Source organism: Pinus tabuliformis, chromosome 4_2 (assembly GCF_031772625.1).
Source record: "Pinus tabuliformis cultivar Carrire ecotype Pingquan chromosome 4_2, CPIR1, whole genome shotgun sequence".
In the NCBI taxonomy this organism is placed as follows: Eukaryota; Viridiplantae; Streptophyta; class Pinopsida; order Pinales; family Pinaceae; genus Pinus; species Pinus tabuliformis.
Genome location: NC_142304.1, coordinates 869,690,636 through 869,710,131, shown reverse-complemented (window position 1 = coordinate 869,710,131; position 19,496 = coordinate 869,690,636). Strand labels below are relative to the sequence as shown.

Below are 19,496 nucleotides of genomic sequence, written 5' to 3'. Positions count from 1 at the left end.
GTAGGTCTGGGAGGTTGTGAGTTAGATGGGAGTTGTAATTGTGGTGGATTTATTGGTGGAGGAGCAGGCAATGCTTGTTGAGTGGGTTGAGGTTGTTGTGGGTAAACAACTTGCTGCTAAGGATATTGCTGATATGATTGAGGATATGGCGAGTATGGCTGACGATATTGTTGATATGGTTGCGAATATGGTTGGTATGATTGAGGATATGAAAGATATTGTTGAGAGTATTGTTGAGATGGTCTCCATTGTTGTTGGGGGTAATTTTGGTGCTGCCATGGCATGGGTACATTCCATGAATTCTGAGCATACATCTGATCATGTACAAGAAATTGCAAATTCTGATTTGGGAACATACCTTGGGGTGCTGGTTTTGGCTGCCATGGTCTCTTTACGCCCATGTAATACACATTTTCCATATCTGCATTAGCTGCCACATTACAATTCTGCAAAACCTTGACTTTAGAGCAATGAAATATATCATGATTTTCAGTACAAAAGGCACAAACTTGAATGTTTTCTAATGGGCAGTCTTTTAAGGCATGTTTATTCCGGCATTTTGGGCAAAAGATAGCCATCATCTGATCTTCCTCTTCTTGTATCTTCTTCGCTTTTAAAGTGTCAATTTGGGTTCCCAAGGTACTTAACAGATCTGCTTTGAATTCTTCCAACAGGTTCCCTATTTCGGCCCTTGTGACACTTGCTGAAGCAGATTTTGTGGCTTTGGATGATATGGTTCTTTTTCCAATTTTGGCTTTGCTCCTAGAATACTTTTCACATAACTCAGCAATTTCTTCAAAAGGTAAAGTAGAAATATCACCTTTGCCCATCAAATTAAGATCATCTAAGTATTCCTCTCGAATGCCTTTCAAGAATATCGTTCGAATCAAATCAAGTGGCATGGTTCAGTATTTTGATTTTTGTAAATTGTAAACAAACCGTTCTAAGTACTCCTCTAAATTTTCATCCTCTTGTTGGTTCATCCTAAAGATATCATCTTTGGAATCTTTCGATCTACAATAAGGTTGGTATTTCTTTAAGAGTATTCTTCTCATGCCATCCCAATCAGTTATCGCATGTTCACCAAGCCCCATGAACCATCTTAATGCTGATGCTTTTAATGTTGTGGGAAGAGTCTAAGCCTATGGGCATCATCTGTGTAACCATATGTTCGACATACAATGTCAAACTCAAACAAGAATGAATCTGGGTCTTCTAAAGCCATGCCATAAAAGTTTGGTAGCACAGATGGAGGTATGTTTTTCATTTTTATTTCATCATCTTCTTGTGGTTCTTGAATAGGAAATTTAAAGGTTGACTCTTCCTCGTCTCTTCGACCTTGATTTGGTACTGATCCATCTCCTTCCTCAGCAGTTTTGATAGGTTCCTCTGTTTCTTGTTCAGTGTCACTTGTTTCAAAGACAAGATTAAAGAAAGATTGTTGAGTCACTGTGCTACTTTCTCCTTGTATAGAGGATCCAGGGAAGTGTTTCATCTGTGATTTGTGTGCTAATAGAATTTGCCTCTCGATGAGTTTGAGTCTTTGCCCTGATTTTTGTTTATCCTCTAATTCTTGTATGGTGACTTCCTCAGCGGGTGTTGTGTGTTCAATGTTTCCTAAAGGGTCTGCTCCTGATGGTAGGTTAGTTTTTGGATGGGGGGTTTTTATGAATCTACCTTTATTATCTCTAGATCTAGGCATAAGTAAACATGACTTCTAAATCTATGTTTTTGCTTGTTTTTGTTTTTTTTTAATTTTATATTTTAATTTTTTTTTCGAAATCCTCTAACTACGCCTCCCTGGCAACGGCGCCAAAATGTAGTGACCAACCTAGGGTGCTAGATCAGGCTAAATTTATTATCGACCAAGGTAAGTAAACTTCGAGGCATGCGTCTAAAATCTATAGACATAAAGGATTCCTAATTAAGTGTTCATTGTGGTAGGTTACAGTACTTCTTTACGGAAGGTTAAGATATGTTCCATATCACCTTGACACTCAGGTCACTCAACTCATCTAACTGTCCTAAAGACACTGTGTATTGTTAGACCGAGATTTTAATCCCCTTACAAAGATGCTATGCACAAAAGCTCTGTCTAGTTAACACTCAGCGTTCATGAAAGATCAAAGGCATACTACAAATTTAAATACATGTAAACACAGTTTATGAGGATGCTTTAAAAATTATAACGATGGATCAGATCTCTTACAAGATATGATTCAATGATCTTAACGATAAATCCTTTAAGATATCACCATAAACATCATTCGTAAAGATTGCTAATTAAATCAACAAAATTATAAGCGTAACTCTAATCACTATGCATGCTATTCAATATTCAAAAGCTGCTAATGAAATGAAAATGACAGTATACCCATCCACGCAAGGCCCGTCCGCATTTCAATGGTATACTGGAATACGCTCAAGCAACTAAGGTATTAACGCATGAACAATGTTATAATGAAACCGTGACTGTAATCGAGTTCTGGTATTAAGTTCTGAAGATCATACAAAAGCTATGTTTTCAAAACGATATACAGAGATCAACAACCATGTAACTGTAACTATATCCGTGTTTTTAAAAACAACTAATACACGGCTTTCATTTGGATTGAATGTACATTCACTATGCAGTTGTTTCCGCTTTTACTATGGAATGATTTTTGGGTCATTTCCATTCTAAACCGATTTCCAAAAAGAAACAAAACAAAACCGGTTTGGGAAACCTATGGTTGTTGCTGCCTTTGTCACCAAAAGGCTGGGACTTTGACCAGCGTTGACCACATAACAAGGAGCGTTGGATTTGCTGTAGGATCGATGTTTCTCCATGCTTGTACATTCTAGTTTTCGTTCCTATCCCTTGCTTTAGCTTGCCTGTCATGCCACGTGTCAGATGATGAACCATTTACAGGATGTTGTGACTTCCTGTAACCTTTTTATTAAAAATTCCTAATTTCTAACATAAAAACTCATAAATTAACTTTAATGCAAACTAACAACTATAATACTGTTAACTAATCAATTTCAAGGAATATAAGGGATCTATGGAGGAAAAAGGTAGACAAATGATGTGTTTCAAGAAGAAAAAGATGGTCATGGAATGGTACCAACAGCAGCCTTGGTCTCGGAAGCCTCTCCCTTGCTCTTCTTCCTCGGACACTGGCTCACATAGTGACATAGTTCCCCACAGTGGAAGCATTTGACCTTGGAGAGGTCCTTCTTTCATTTCCCTTGCTTTCCCTCAGATGATAGGGCAGCATCCTCCCCTTCCTCCTCCTTGATTCTAATCCCCCTGCCACTGCTTCCCGCCTTGGTCAGCCTTCTAATCTCTTCTTGGCGAAGAGCCGCCTACAGTTCCTCCCAATCTGGAAGGGTCGACCTGCCCAGTATGCTCTGGAAAAACGCCTCCCAGTCTTCTAAGACTACGTTCAGGGTTGTCCTCACCATCAATTCTTGATCTGGCGTGGCACCTTTGGAAGTCAGCTGATCCCGGATCTCCTTCAATTGACCGAGGAAGGTGTCGATCTGTTCTCCCTTCCGCATCTGATATGACCGCAGCTAATTTTCCAGTAGCATCTTCCTATGCACGAAAGTATGCTGATACAATTTCGTCAGGGCCTCCCACATCGCATTTGTCGTTTCGTTTTCAGCAAGATGTGGTACTACATGGTCCTTGACCCCGTCAAGGATGATGCTCTTGGCCCTCGCCATTGCCTCCTCGTACTTGTCATTCTCAACCGGGTCAACTAGGATCACTATCGTCTTCAAGGCGAAGTGCTTAAGACGATTCCTGTCTAGAACGGACAAGATTATGGCCTTCCAGGCTACGAAGTTTGAGGCTCCGTCCAGTCTATCCTGGTCTCTTACCCCGTTCACTGCCATTTCGCTGCTCCTCTACTTCCCTTCTGGAAGTTCTCAGTGTGACTCCCTCTGACCCTCGATTTCCCTCCTAGAAACCCCTCTGCCAATGTCGAGATGACCCCACTCCAATTGTTAGTGCAGCTGCACAACTGATCCGGATTTCCTGGATAGAAATCCTCAACAACAACTCCCTTCTCCTTGATCTTGCCCTATTAGGTACTGTCTAACCACAATACCCCACCAACTTCACTCCGCAACTTACCCACAGCTTCTTATGCCTCAACAAACTAAAAGTTAGAGCTTCTAGGCTCTACGCAATCCTAGCACAAGCAAAATCGGCACCTCCTAGCCACGGGCGTCAATCCTTCCTGACTAAGAAAGATGATTGGGCACTGCGTAGGTCAAGTTTTCTCCCTTCTGCCACTGCGTTGATCCTCCTGCTAGCTCAAACTTGATTACACAGGCACTGTGTCACCCCTCCCTTACTACTTCTCCACTAGGAGCAACTTCTGTCACTCGGGACAGTTGTTTCTGCTGTTGTTGCTCTGCTCGGCTGATGCCCTCAGTTCCCCTGTGATCTGCAACCACGCTCTGATACCATGTTGGAATTTCTAAGTCTAACTGTTAGAAATCCTTCATGTACTCTCTGATTTATTTCTGCATACTTGTTATTTTAATTAACAAGTTATTTACCATGTAAATATTAAAAATAAATACAAGTACATGCTCAACACATTACAGATCATCAACTGAAGGAAAAACAAGCACACAAGTGACATTGTTGTTTTTGGACTAATGTCCCTGGAAAAACCCAATGCAGGAAAGTCGATGCAACTATCTAAGAGTTTTATTATTAAACAGCTTCATAATACAATCTAGGTGCCAAACTGGCTCACCCAACAGAGAATGATCTTGGCAGTGGTACCTCTCAGTCGGAGACAGATATTCCAGCTAAAACCCCAAATGAACAATCCCATAGCTCTCAGGTGCAATCTGCCCCACGAAATCTCCAGCGTCTGCTCCTAGGGACTGCAATAGCCTTTGGCCCAGCATCAGCCTAGTGTAACCCCAACTCGCCCTGCGTCAGCCTCTAGAGCCTCTGCATCACCCATGCTGGCTCTCTTTGGCAATGCGCAGCTCCTGGCTGCCTCTGCGTGGGCCCTGACTAGCTCTGCGTCCCTCTCTCCCGGCGTCTGCGTTGATGCTCCCGATACCCTCTCTGCCTCTCTACTTCTGTATTCACTGCCCCTCAGCTATAACTCTGATCACTCCTTCGATTTCCTTAGCAAGCCCTGCCCCAGAAAATCGAATTCCTGATCAACTCGGTGTATTCTCCAAGTGAACCTCAAGCCTCCTCTTATACTTTTCTCGTTGACAATTCAACCGCCGAGATTAAGTCCCTAATCAATGGCTAAGATTAGATCTGGCTTGATCCATGACCTTTCGACCATTCTAACTCGGTTTTATGTTAATTTACATTAATATTTTATTTTCCCTAAGTTTAGACTTAGGTACTTCATTAAAAATATTAATTATTTTAATATCTCCCAAACTAGTTAGATTCTGCCCAAACAATTTCTGGGTATTGGAAATCTCATGTGCTTTAGCATCTTCACCATTTTTTGTCGGTAGAGCACATACGATGCTACCCCAAATCAACAGTCGAGAACCTTTAGAGGTTCCTTAAGCCCACGGCCAAGGGAAACCAAGGGGGTCGAGGCCTTTACGGACCTGCGGCTAGCCAAAACCAAGGGGTCGAGACCCTTAAAGGCCCTTTAAGGGCTGCAGCTAGCCCTCAGAGGTCTAGTAGTTTAAGGAAGAGGGAGGTTGAGGGCCTTACTAGCCCTTTGGGGCCCACAGCTAGGAGGAAAAGCGTTGGACAACTAGGCCTTAGGGCCCAAAAAAAAATTTTGAAACCCCTGCAAATGAGAAATTGTCCACAAATTTGCTAGATCCTAAGCCTAAAATTGAATGGAGGCTAAATCTTGCCTTCCTAGGCCTAGATCTGGCTCAAAACCCCAGTAAGAATCTTCTTGATAAATTTGAAACTCACTTGCACAAACAAATCAAAGAATTCCAAAACCCCAAGTGTTTCAAAACAAATGAGTTAGAAATAATTTACTAAGTATCTACAAATGTACAATGTTCGCAAAATAAAATAAAAAAATTGGAGAAATATTTTTTGAGTAATAGTAGTGTATGAATGTATTTTTCGAAAAATTTGAATATTGGCCAACACGCTTCTGCAAATTTAAAATACCATATAGAAATCTTAGAGCCCAAACATAGTCGGCCCTTCCCCACAATGTTATGAATATAATTCATAACAAGTAATTAAATAAAATAAATATAAATATTAAATAATTAAATATTAATTAGGTTAAATAGTCATTAATTTAAGTGAAAAGGCATGTCTAAAAGACATGTCCATTCACGAAAGGACACCTGCTTAGGTATATAAATACGGGTCCTCATTGTAAACATTCATCACTTATACATTTTTATATATAATTAATTATTATTACAAATACCTCTCATGTATTTTTACATTCAAGTTTTCAAGCTATCAGTTTCTTGCTTCAGCCATAGTTTTTATGCTTCAATGGTATCAGAGCCATGGAGCACAATATAATGATGCGAGTCTTTGAACATTGTTCGCAGCACAATGTGCCATTACATTCACATCCTGAATGCCTTGAGCAGTTTAGTGAAATTCAAGAAGCATTTCAGCGATTAGAAAAATCATGTGCAGAAGTTTCATCATGTGTAAAGAAAAGTTATGCAGAGGAAGATGATAGTGACAGTGAAGGAACAAAACAAGGTGAAGCATTAGATAATTATAATGTTGAAGATAAAGCTAATGTAGATCAAGATAATGATTCCAATGAAGCTAATCTTAATATGAATGAGAATGACATGGATCAAGATGATGATCCAAATGAAGATGATGTAGATGAGGATTATCTTGAGAATCAAAGAGATTTACAATATCATAACAATGAAAAAGATGCTAGAAATCCTAATGTCGAGGCTACAATTGGAAAAGGCAAAGAGACTGGAGTTAAAAGGAGAAGGGCCTAGGCCTTCTCAGGGGGGCATGATTCCGACAGAGATCGTAGTTTAATTGATGTCATCAAAATTCTAGCAAAGCTTGTACCCCAGGCTGCAAAAAACTGGGTAGAGAGATATGAATCGAATACAAAAGTTGCTTTAATAGAGTTACTAACAATGCTATTTGAGGCATGTGGAGTTAAATACCAGGCAGATGAAGGTCCTTTGGACAAAATTGATGTGGATGATGTGGTGGTTTCCTTAGTAAACCAAGCCAAGGATGGCAATATAGAAGACTACCTTGGATCCAAGCAAAAGGATTTGAAGAATTTCAAAGATAACCTTCTTGTTTTTCTAGACAGCCTTGTTTTTGAATGCCAGGATGGACCTTTGTTTGATCATGTATTCATGGAGAAATGCATAGATTATGTGATTGCTCTTTCATGTACACCTCCAAGAGGTTTTTGACAGGTTACAACATTGGTTGGACTCCAGCTTGTGACATCACTTGTTACCGTTTCAAAAACTCTCGGCAGACAGCGTGAGACTACACAACGCCAGTTGAATGCTGAGAAAAAGAAAAGGAAAGATGGACCTCGTTCCGAATCATCGAATAAGACCTTGTCTATGACGCATGAAAAGATAACTATAACGGAGGAAATGATGCGTAAAATATTTATAGGGTTTTTAATGTATCATTATCAAGACATAGATCCAGATATTCGGATTGCCAAATTCCTCTGTCGCATCGTCTATAACCGCCGGCACCTCTCGACACCCATCTGTCGTGTAAACCCATCGTTGTTGTTGTTATACCTGTCGTTGCACAATGCCTCCACCAGACGCAATACTGCCTGGTCACTATACGCTGCCTGCGTGAGTGCATTGCCAACCCCTATCATTCCTTTCCGTTCAACCTTGTTGTCGCGCCCACCTTCGGCTCAATTCGCACTATGGACTCCAAAGTGTGTGTTCCATCCCTGTCCATACACTCTCCTGTCCCTGTCCATGCGAGAAGCAATTTGCAGTCCTCGGCTAATGGAGGCAGTGGTCAACAAACAGGCTTCGGCCCCGATATCAAATAAAACTGCCAGCCGATTTTGTGTTGCCGCAAGTAAATAGGCAGGCCTCATCCCATTCTTTGTTTCTCGTGCGAGCCGCCAAACAACCCGTCAGTTTATTTTTTCCCACATCAGCACAACATTTATGTTGATTCTTCTCCCGTAAATTCTCTGTCGGCGGAGTGTGTCTTTTCGGTCAATGAAGTGTGTCATTTCATGGCTATTAACAGAGTAATACAAACAAATTTAATTAATTAAATTAAATATATATATATATATATATATATATAGATATCATTATTACAAAGAAAAAACATTATTACATATATATATATATATACTATTAAAAAAATATATTATTTAAAAAAAAATAACATTATTGAAAAAATATATATATTTAAAAATTAAAAATTAAAAAAAAAAAAAAATCTTAAATGAAAAAAAGGGGAGGCACAACCTTGGACTCAAAATAGGGTTACTAACGAGCCACCAATGACGAAGACCTTCCACCTTCCATATGCCGAGACGACAACAACAAAGACAGTTGCTAGTTGTCATGCGTAGTCATTGTTGTTGTCAGCAAGTCAAAATTACATAAATGCAATCATTCCTCCAAGCTATGAGGTTCACTGTCCTCAAGTTCATGCAACCCTACAGCGTCATACAACACTGTTGTCTCAAGCAAGTAATTGTTGCTAGGTTTATTATGTAACAAGGATTAGACTATGTTATCATTGTTATCCAACGTTATAGAGTTGTTGACTTCTCAGGGATAACAACGTTATAGAGTTGTTGACTTCTCAGGTTACAATTATGCCATACATCAGGGTCACTATTCACCAAGTTGTTGCTATTGTTAATCTGGTCACTGTATCAAGGCAAGGACCAAAATTGTGCTCCTTAGCATGTACTAAAGATTACTGTCGATCTACCCTAAACACTAATGCCTTTCATCAAAACAACTTTTGTGAAATTTGTTGGCTCGACTGCTGATTTCTGGTAGCATCGGATGGCTCTAGTCTCAAATTTTGCAGGCAAGCTTAGACGCATGCATTCTCCAATACCCGGAAATCGTTTTGGGAAATTCAACATGGAGACAGTTTTATTAAAATAATTAATTATTTTTAATGGGACCCTAAGTCTAAACTTAGGAAATTAAAATAATTAATGGGTATTAATCTAAATTGTGGTTGAAACTTCTAGAAGAAGGCGGAGATCAAGTCAATATGATCCTAAAATTTGATTAACATCTAATCTGGACCGTTGATTGATCAACAAGAGGATTATAAGAGAAGGCTTGATGGGCACTTGGAGAACACACCAGAGGCAGATACTCAGTTACCCAAGTAAGATCGATTTTCTCACTGGTCGAAGTTTGACAAGAGAAAATCGAATCAGAGAGAGAGTTGCGGATGAGAAAGGAAGAGAGGGTAGCGTAGAGGCAAGTTGACACTGGGACTGTGTGGGCAGTTTGACGTTGGGCCAGCGTGGGAAAATTGACGTAGAGGGACGCAAAAGGACTCAGAGGGAAGAGGAGTACTTCTCCTGGATCAGAGATTTGTCAAGAAGCGTCTGTAAATTTTCTCACTTCTGTTTTGCCGGTTGTAACTTGTACATGAAATTTTGCTCAAGAACAATAAAGAAACCCTCATCTGTTGCACAGGTTTTCCCACATTGGGTTTTTCTGGGGACGATTGTCCAAAAATAATTGTGTCATTGTGATTGTATTTGTGCCAGTGTTTTTCTTTGCAATAGAATATATTTCGATATTTGTCGTAAGAACACTGTGAATAACTTATTTCTGAGATAATACGTAGAAGAAATAATATTAATCACTGCAATAGGATTTCTATTTAGAAATTTTCACATGGTGTCAGAGCTAAAGGGAAGCAGAAGAAAGAAATCGGAGGACCCAGTGTTGAAAGAAGAAGGGAATTTGAAACTCCTACAGGGGCAGAAATTCGAATCACCCAGAAGATTGTGCAGTTCAAGCTAAGGACACTGGATTTCGTGGGAAAACTATCTCTGAGTGAGTCGATAGAGAGGTAAGTCCTTCCAATCGAAATTTATCAGTGGTAGAAGGAACAGCGCAGCAGAAGATTCAGCGAAGGGGTTTTCTCAGGTGGGACATAGTTTTTTCTTCAGCAGTTGCTGGGGTAGGATAGCGTCAAAAATCAGCACAAGATGGATACTCAAAGTGTCGTAGTTGTCTACCAGATTAGAAGAAGAATTTGCATGCCTAGCAGTTTCAATGTCAGCAGAGGTTTGGTACATTGATAGTGGGGTTTTAGCTCATAGGATTGGAGTACGAGAACATTTCTCGAGCTATCAAGAAGAACAAATGGACTTCCAGATTACTATGGGAAACAGAACAAAATCTACTCCAGTAGGGAGAGGCACCATAGCATTTATGACAGAAGCAGGGGCCAGCATCTGAGCCACCAATGTTTTGCATGTGCCTAGATTAGGAATGAACTTGATTTCAGTGTCCAAGTTACAAGACAAGGGATACAATGTATACTTCATACAAAAGAAAGTATACGTCAAGCATCCAACCTAGAAGAAGAAAAGACAAATTGGGATTCGAAGCAACAAATTGTATAGGTTGTAACTTGAGTCACCAATGGCATTGATAGGCAACAACTATAATGGTGAAAAGGAACGAAATGAATTATGGCATATGCGAATGGGACACTTACACCATGGAGCATTAAGGATGCTTAGAGAGACTGTTACAGGAGTACCAGCCCTTAATAGTGAGCATGATGACTTATACCAAGGATGTGTGCTAGGAAAATACGCTAAAGCAGCTTTTTCCAAAAGTAACAATACAGCTAGATGTGTATTGGGATTGATACACTCAGATATTTGTGGTCCAATGTCCACAAGAGCTCTTAGTGGTGGCGAATACTATGTCATTTTTATTGATGATCACTCTAGAAAAACCTGGATCTATTTCTTAAAGACCAAGGATCAGGTTTTTGATCGATTTAGAGAGTTCAAGGCTTTGGTTGAAAATATGACAGGGAAAAGGATAAAGGTATTGCGTTCAGGTAATGGTGGAGAATATACAGACAGAGACTTCATAGATTTCTGCGCAAAGGAGGGCATCAAAAGAGGGTGGACAACTCCATATAATCCGAAGCAGAATGTAGTAGCGAACGGAAAAATAGAACTATTGTTGGGGCAACCAAAGCTCTATTGTATGATCAGGATCTACCTAAGTATTTATGGGCAAAAGCTTGCAACACAACAATCTATATCCAGAATACAACTCCTCATAGAGCATTGGGGAAGAAAACGCCCGAAGGGGTCTTCACAGAGAAGAAGTCGGAAGTCAGTCATCTCAAGATATTTGGAAGCGTGGCATATTGTCACATTCCAGATGAGAAGCATAGTAAACTGGATCAGACTGCAGAAAAGGGGTATCTCGTAGGATACAGCGATACCTCAAAGGCATACAGAATCTAGATTCCTAGAAGCAGAAAGATTGTAGTGAGACGGGACGCAAAGTTCATGGAGGGTAGTGCTTTCAGGAAATCTCGTGAGATGCCTGCAAAAGATCAGTCAGGAGATGTTCCACTAGTCCAAGAGAAACAAGGGCAGCAAGGAGGACAGGCAGGAGGACAAACACCTGGATCGAGTACAGTGACCAGTACCAATATTTCCTCAGAAGGAGGAAATCTAAATAGTTCTCAGCAGATGGAACAACAAGATCAGGAGGAGGAGTTGATTGAGCCTCCCACCACCAATGGTAGAACCAGCAAAGAAGTACGACAGACACTGAGGGACGCAGAGGAGTTTGTTGGAGCTCCTAGAACTGAGAAAAGGCAACGTAGACAACCTGACAAATACCAGGCATTGGTAGCTTAGGTTGAAGAACCCTCTAGCTTTCAAGAAGTCGTTCAACACCAAGTGTGGGTGGATGCCATGGTAGAAGAGTACAACTCTATCATGACGAATGATGTCTGGGAAGTAGTACCTAGACCAGAGGATAGATCAGTTGTAGGATCACGATGGATCTACAAGATCAAGTATGCTACAGATGGCAGTATAGAGAAGTACAAGGCTAGGTTCATGGCAAAGGGGTACGCTCAAAAAGAAGGAATAGACTATGAAGAGACCTTCACCCTAGTTGCTCGATACACCTCTATCAGATCCGTTATATCCCTAGCAGCTCAAATGGGATGGGAGATTCACCAGATGGATGTCAAGACAACACTCTTGAACGGGTGATAGAAGAGCAGGTGCATATAAAACAGCTTGAAGGCTTTGAAACTCATGAAAATAGAATTCATGTTTGTAGACTAAGCAAAGCCCTGTATGGGCTCAAGCAAGCACCTAGAGCATGGTATGGTCGAATTGATAGTTACTTGCAGCAGTTGGGATTTGTCAAAAGTGATGTTGATCCCAATCTCTACTACTTAATGATAGAGAATGAGCCACTTATTCTGGTATTATATGTGGATGACTTGTTTTTAACATGGTCATCCAGGCTCATACAGGATTGCAAGAAGAATCTTGAAGTTGAATTCGACATGAAGGACATGGGGTTGATGCATTATTTTCTAGGGTTGGAAGTTTGGCAGAAGAATGGGGAGATCTTCCTTGGGTGAGGAAGATATGCTACAGAGATTCTAAAGCGATTTTGAAGAGAATCAGAATGCAGGATTATCGACCCGTGGCTACTCCCATGATCACCAACTGGAAGAAAATAGATGCATCAGGAGACAAGGAACTAAACCCCACCTTGTACAGACAGCGCATTCGGTCGCTCATGTATCTGGTCAACACTAGGCCAAACATTTGCTTTGTTGTCAACACTCTTAGTCAGTTCATGGTGGAACCAAAAAGGGTGCATTTGGCGGCAGCTAGACACATTCTCAGGTATGTGCATGGAACAATCGATATGGGTTGAAATACTCCCGAGGGGAGGATGTCAAATTGAATGGGTTCACAGATGCAAATTGGGCAGGTAGTTTAGTAGTCGTACTGCTTCAATGTTGGATCAGGGATGATATCTTGGTGCAGCAAAAAGCAGAAGTCAGTAGCTCTGAGCTCAGCAAAAGCATATATGGCAGCCAGCACAGCTACGTGTGAAGCTATATGGCTTAGAAAACTACCAATGCGCTTGTTCAGAAAAAGGATGGAAGCGACCAGGGTTTATTGTGATAATCAGAGTTGTATCAAGCTCTCCGAGAATCCAATATTTCATGATCAGTTGAAACACATTGACATTAAATGTCACCTTTTCAGAGATTGTGTTCAGTGTGGGGCAGTACAGCTACAGTATGTCCCCACAGAAGATTAGGTAGCAGACATACTCACAAAGGCTCTAGGAAGAGCTAAGTTCATTCAATTCAGAGAGTAGATGGGTATGGTAGAGAATCCGTTTTAGTAGCAGAAACAGGTGATTTCTTAGTTACAATGGCAGAGGGAGTTGCAGTACGGATGCAGTGTTGACAGTGGCAGAGTCAGCAGCAGTTACGCAGTGGTTGGTGGAGAGCATGTCAGACATCAGCAGCGCAAAGGGAGATGTTACAGAACAGAGTGATGCTTTAGCAGGTTACATTGCTAGAGCACATTCCTCACTAAGAGGATGTGTTGATTTCTGGTAGCATCGGATGTGCTCTAAGTCTCAAATTTTGCAGGGACGCTTAGACACATACATTCTCCAATACCTAGAAATCATTTTGGGAAATTCCACCCGGAGACAGTTTTATTAAAATAACTAATTATTTTTAATGGGACCCTAAGTCTAAACTTTGGAAACTAAAATAATTAATGAGTATTAATCTAAATTGTGGGTGAAACTTCTAGACGAAGGCGGAGATCAAGTCAATATGATCCTATCCATTCATTAAGATCTAGTCTGGGCCATTGATTGATCAACGAGAGGATTATAAGAGAAGGCTTGATGGGCACTTGGAGAACACACCAAAGGCAAATACTTTGTTACACGAGTAAGATCAATTTTCTCACTGGTCAAAGTTCGGCAAGAGAAAATCGAATCAGAGGGAGAGTTGGAGTGAGAAAGGAAGAGAAGGCATCAGCGTCTTTCGAGAGTGCAAGGCAAGAAGACGCAGAGCAGGGAGAGACAGGACAGAAGCAGGTTGACGCAAAAAGAGGCAGCGCAGAGGCAGGTTGACGTTGGGACTGCGTGGGCAGTTTGATGTTGGTCCAGTGTGGTAAAATTGACGCAGAGGGACGCAAAATGACTCAGAGGAAAGAGGAGTACTTCTCATGCACCAGAGATTTGTCAGGAAGCGTCTATAAATTTCCTCACTTTTGTTTTGTTGGTTGTAACTTGTACCTGAAATTTTGTTGAAGAATAATAAAGAAACCCTCATCTGCTCGACTGGTTTTCCCACATTGGGTTTTTCTGAGGACGATTGTCCAAAAATAACTGTCATTGTGATTGTATTTGTGCCAGTGTTTTTCTTTGCATTTACTTTCTGCAATATTTTAATTGTGAAGGTTGCAGTAGAATATATTTCGATATTTGTCGTAAGAACACTGTGAATAACTTATTTCTAAGATAATAAGTAGAAGAAATAATAATAATCACTGCAGTTGGATTTCTATTTAAAAATTTTCACACCGACTTCATTAGTGGAAATCCTTAGAAATTCTAGAAACAGAAATTCAAAATCTTCAAAATTTTCTTCACCACAGGTGAGCCAAATGACATTGATAATCTCAAACCAGTGAAGAAATTAGGTTGAGAATTAGATGCAGCTATAGTACTTCAAGGTAATCAAGGTAATTGAGGGTTGTCGCTTCATAGTCTCCAACAATCTGCTTCTTCAGTGTGTGGTTACAATTGCTCTGTTTCTCTGAGGAGCCTCTGCTTTCTGGTTACAATTGCTTTGTTTCATCACATACCTGCCGACTTGCATTGTTTTTATTCTAAATTGACCAGTTGGAAACTATTCCCATCTAGAACATCCCTTAACCAGTCAAGCCCACCTGCACCATTAGGAAGTTAGGGGAAATGAACAAAGAATTAAAGAAAAAAATGGTATTGGTCCTCAATGTTAATATATTTTATTTCAGAATTGTATCATACATTTGCTATATTCACCCTTTTGTTATATTCACCCTTACATGATATATACTCTAGCAAACTTCACATATTTGGTGTCTAATTGATTGGTTTTAAATTGATGTAGATGACTTTTTAATTAAAATTTAAATATTTTATGTATTTTTTACTATTTTAGTCTACTAGTTGTTCAACACAGTTTTTCAACTAGTTCTGATGCAGTCCTTCTCTAATCCTCAATCAATTCTAGTTCTAATAACTTTATGGTATCTACAATATGAAAAAATTTGAATCTACACATCAGAAATCCTACTACAATCATTGGTTTATCATCTCCTACTTGTTATTACATTCAACAAGTTATTTAATTTATAAACAGTGATGAAAAACACTACTGTAGACTACACTAACATACAAATCCTAAATTGAAAATATATGAGACAAACACACAAGGGACACCGTTATTTTTGGACAACACGTCCCCGAAAAAACCCAATGCAGAAAAACTGGTGCAGCAGCTCTCAGGGTTTTCTATTATTAAGCAGTAGTTTTGAATACAACTCTAGATGCCCTCTCGACAATCCAATTACAGAGATAAAATACACTGGCAGAAACCCAAGTGAGATTACCTCACTTCACCCGGAAAAATCCCTTTGATCCGGCAACTAAATTGAGTATCCCCAGCTACAACTGCGCTGCCCCTTCGCAGTAGCTGCATGGGCCTGCGTGGAGCACTCTAAGACTCTGTGTCAACTCTGCGCTGGCCTCACTGCCTCCCAGAGCTCTGACGTCAGCCTTCTCAGCTGATCCTGCTACTCCCCAACTGATTTTGGACTTTTGCAGGACGTCACTAATCCTCTGTGTGGGCCCTCATGGCCCAACGTCAGTCCTCCTTGGTCTGTGTTGCCTCCAAAGATGTGTCTCTGCCTCTCTCTGCTAAGTATTCGAGGTTCCGAAGAAGATCCTCCACCCCAACTATCCCTGTCCCTCTGCTGCAACTCAGATCACCTGTTTGACTTTGTCAACAAACCTCACCCCAGAAAATCAAACTGATTTGATCAACTTGGTGTATCTCCAACTAACCCTCAAGCCTCTTCTTATACTTTTTTTATTAATGAATCAACAACCGAGATTAAGTCCATAATCAATGATTAAGATTAAAACAAACTTGATCCTCGTCTCTTAGAAGCTTCTCGCCCATATTTTTATTAATACCCATTAATATTTTTATTTTTCCTATGTTTAGACTTAGGAACCCCATTAAAAATATTAATTATTTTAATAACTCACAATCCGGATGGAATTTGTCCAAACTATTTTTGGGTCTTGGATATCTTATGTATTCTAGCTCCTCCACAAATTTTCGGAGCTATAGTACATCTGATGCTACCCAAAATCAACATACAATACATATACCAATCTCTCAAGTTACTCATCCTTCATTACTATTATATGTCACTTCTTATGGAAGTTAACGTTCTTACCTCTAACCTCAATGTTATAAGGTTACTAACTTCTAGCTTCAATATTATAATTGTGCATTGGTCACATTCCGCTAACATATAGAGTGACCATATTACACTTGCATATATTTTCATGTTATACTCTTGAAAACAATAGTTTCTAATATATCAAGATCTCATAGAAGTAACTCAATGTTCTCTCCAAAAAACATGGACTCCGTGACCTGAATGGAGTAAGGAAAATGTGTCTAAAATGGAGACAGTATAACCATGCCTGCAGTAACATGCCTCAAAAAACAAAACATGTTAACAAGAAAGAATATTGTCCATTGCCCCCATAATATCTCTGAAGGTAGAGAGCAAAGTACCTCATTGATTGCACAATCCGTTTGTAAATAGTAATATTCTCTGCGCATTCCGCCAAGACCCAAATCACTGCTTTTGCGATCTACATAGCTGAAATTGAAACCAAATATGCAAAGGCCAAGAATGAATTAAACTGACCAACAATTCCGGCTAGTTAGCACAGAATTTTATAGTTGCTAAAAAGATACTACTACAAATTTCATGGGAATAAATACTCTCATTATCAACTTCAGGGAATGTGTTTTCACTTTTCCCTCAATCATGATTACAGACAGATAAGCAATTTAATCTCAAACATCGAGAAGTTATCCCTACTATCTCTTGGCTAGTATATAACGAACATGAAAATACATTTGTAAGAAGAATAAATATTACCAATATATCAAGACAGCCCAAAATAATTATTCCACAAAGGAAGAATAAATATTACCAATATATCAAGACAGACCAAAATAATTATTCCACAAAGGAGTACACTCGATCTTTAATGACTGGAAACCAGAATAGTAAACAGTTTGTGTTCCCACAAGGGCCCTCATGCTTACTTTGGATAACTATACAACACATCACAATGCAATGCCAGAGACAATACATGATACAGTGCTAGATGGAAAAACTTAGCATATCCCCAAAAGATAATATATAGGCAACAACTGGACCAGCTAGAAGAAAATCCTTAAGAACCAAAATCTTTCCTAAGAAGTTCATGGCTTTCCCAGCAACATTTTTTATGTCCTCTCATAGAATTGTGCAAAAGACATATTTCCAAATCCTTGATTTCTAATTTTGGGACAAATGCTGCACCCACACCGGATTCTTTGACTAATTCTGATTGCTCCTACTATTTGTGTAATACTGGGGAAAATTATTAAGAAATTGTGTGTGCATATATTACACAAAGAATAGGAGCAATCAGAATCAGCCAAAGAATATGGTGCAGTTGCACCATTTGCCCCAAAATTAGAAATCAAGTATTTGGGAACCTAACCCTAATTCTTTTGATAAATATAAATTTAAAATTTTAATTTTATAATGAAAATTTAAAAGCACCTTGAAGGTGTTACCCCTCTATTTCATTTCAATTATACCCCATTTTCTTCAACAGATATGCTCCAGCTTATGAGCAGATCCTATGCCTACCTCGAGATGATGTCAGAGCCCAGCGTATCATGATCAGATGTGTCATCATGATGATTTGTCTTATGTATCATGATTTGCTATAATTGTGACCATTGTATCCTATGTATCGTAATAGACCATGATTCGTGATCTACGTAAAGTGTTTCTTCATTTAAGTTGTTGTTCTAGACCCTTTGTGATTTATCATGACCCATCCTCTTAATCCCCATTTCAAGTCAATCCTTGCCCTTATGGCTTGTACTAAAGATCTAATGGAGGTCATTTATGGCCAAGATGGGTGCACAAGGGTCTTGAAGTGGATCTAGTTGGACATGTGACTTTGGGAACCCCTAGGTTCTTTTCACTTTACCCTTATGTAAAAGTGTTGCTCATGTATTGTAAAGGTTGTCATACTAGAAAGCACACTTATATTATCCCTAAGCATGGACCTCCCTATGTCTTTGTCACATTTTCACCTAGGTGATCATCTCCCTAGCACTTTGGCAACAAGTGTCATGTATCCATCATATGAGATCACTCTAGATATTTTCATGCAAAGGCACAGCTCCTAAGATGACTTCACAACTCTCCAAGCATTGGCACAACACCTTGGCCAATTAAGGCCCCTGCTTCATACACTTGGACTCTCCATGCCAATGCACATCACAGAACATGGAGCACATAATTTTTTCACACCTTTGGAGGCACATGTCACACAATTTGATGGGATGTCCACCATGGAGGATGCATTAAATAGCAGCTAAGTCACACGGTTCGAGTGCAGCAACCATTATAATCAATAAGGTTTGGATGAGGTTCAGCTTTAGGTTCAAATATATATATATATATATATATATATATATATATATATATATAATATATAAACTTAAAAAAAAAAAAAAAAAATATGACATAAAAGAAGAAAAAATCGGCATCAATAAACAAATGTGAGTAGGAATTTTAAACTATGGTCTATAATAGCATATTGGAAAAATTAGAACATATTCTTCAACTTCAAATTTTAAAAGGACCTATATATAATATGTCCATAATGTCAAAAACTTATAACCCCTAAATTCATAAAATCTAAAACATGATCAATGTACAACAAACACAAGTTTACAAATTGCAAAATGAAATAGAACATATTCGTCAAATTTCAAAGTTTAAAAGAAAGTCTATCATGTCAAATGGCTATAATCGTTGAAATTGTTTCACAAAATTTAAAACATAATTTAAATGTTTATTTTTATGGCCTACTTGTGACATCATAAAGCTCCAAATCATCATGAGCACATGGACTAGTAAAGGCACTAGCAGTGTGATCATCAAACTCATCAATATGTGCAACTCTATCATCACTAGACTCATCTAGTGAGTCACCATCCCTACCAAGATCATCTTCTTCTATGTTGAAGAAAGTGTAACTAGGTTCGGTCTTCATAAATATGAAAAGTACTTTTGATTCTTGTATTTTGTAAAAGAAAGAAAAATGATTATTATTATTATTGAGCTTGGGTTTCTTGCCCA

At 39.2% G+C, this 19,496-nt stretch overlaps 1 protein-coding gene across 1 annotated transcript in view; it reads right to left on the bottom strand.

Moving 5' to 3' along the window:
• LOC149172418 (putative protease Do-like 14) overlaps positions 1-19,496 on the bottom strand; it is a 349,659-nt gene that overhangs the window by 80,991 nt on the left and 249,172 nt on the right. The window contains exon 7 of the mRNA XM_089424320.1: positions 16,850-16,937. Within this exon, the coding sequence (XP_089280446.1) occupies positions 16,850-16,937 (88 nt within the window). The remainder of the gene's footprint in view (positions 1-16,849; positions 16,938-19,496) is intronic.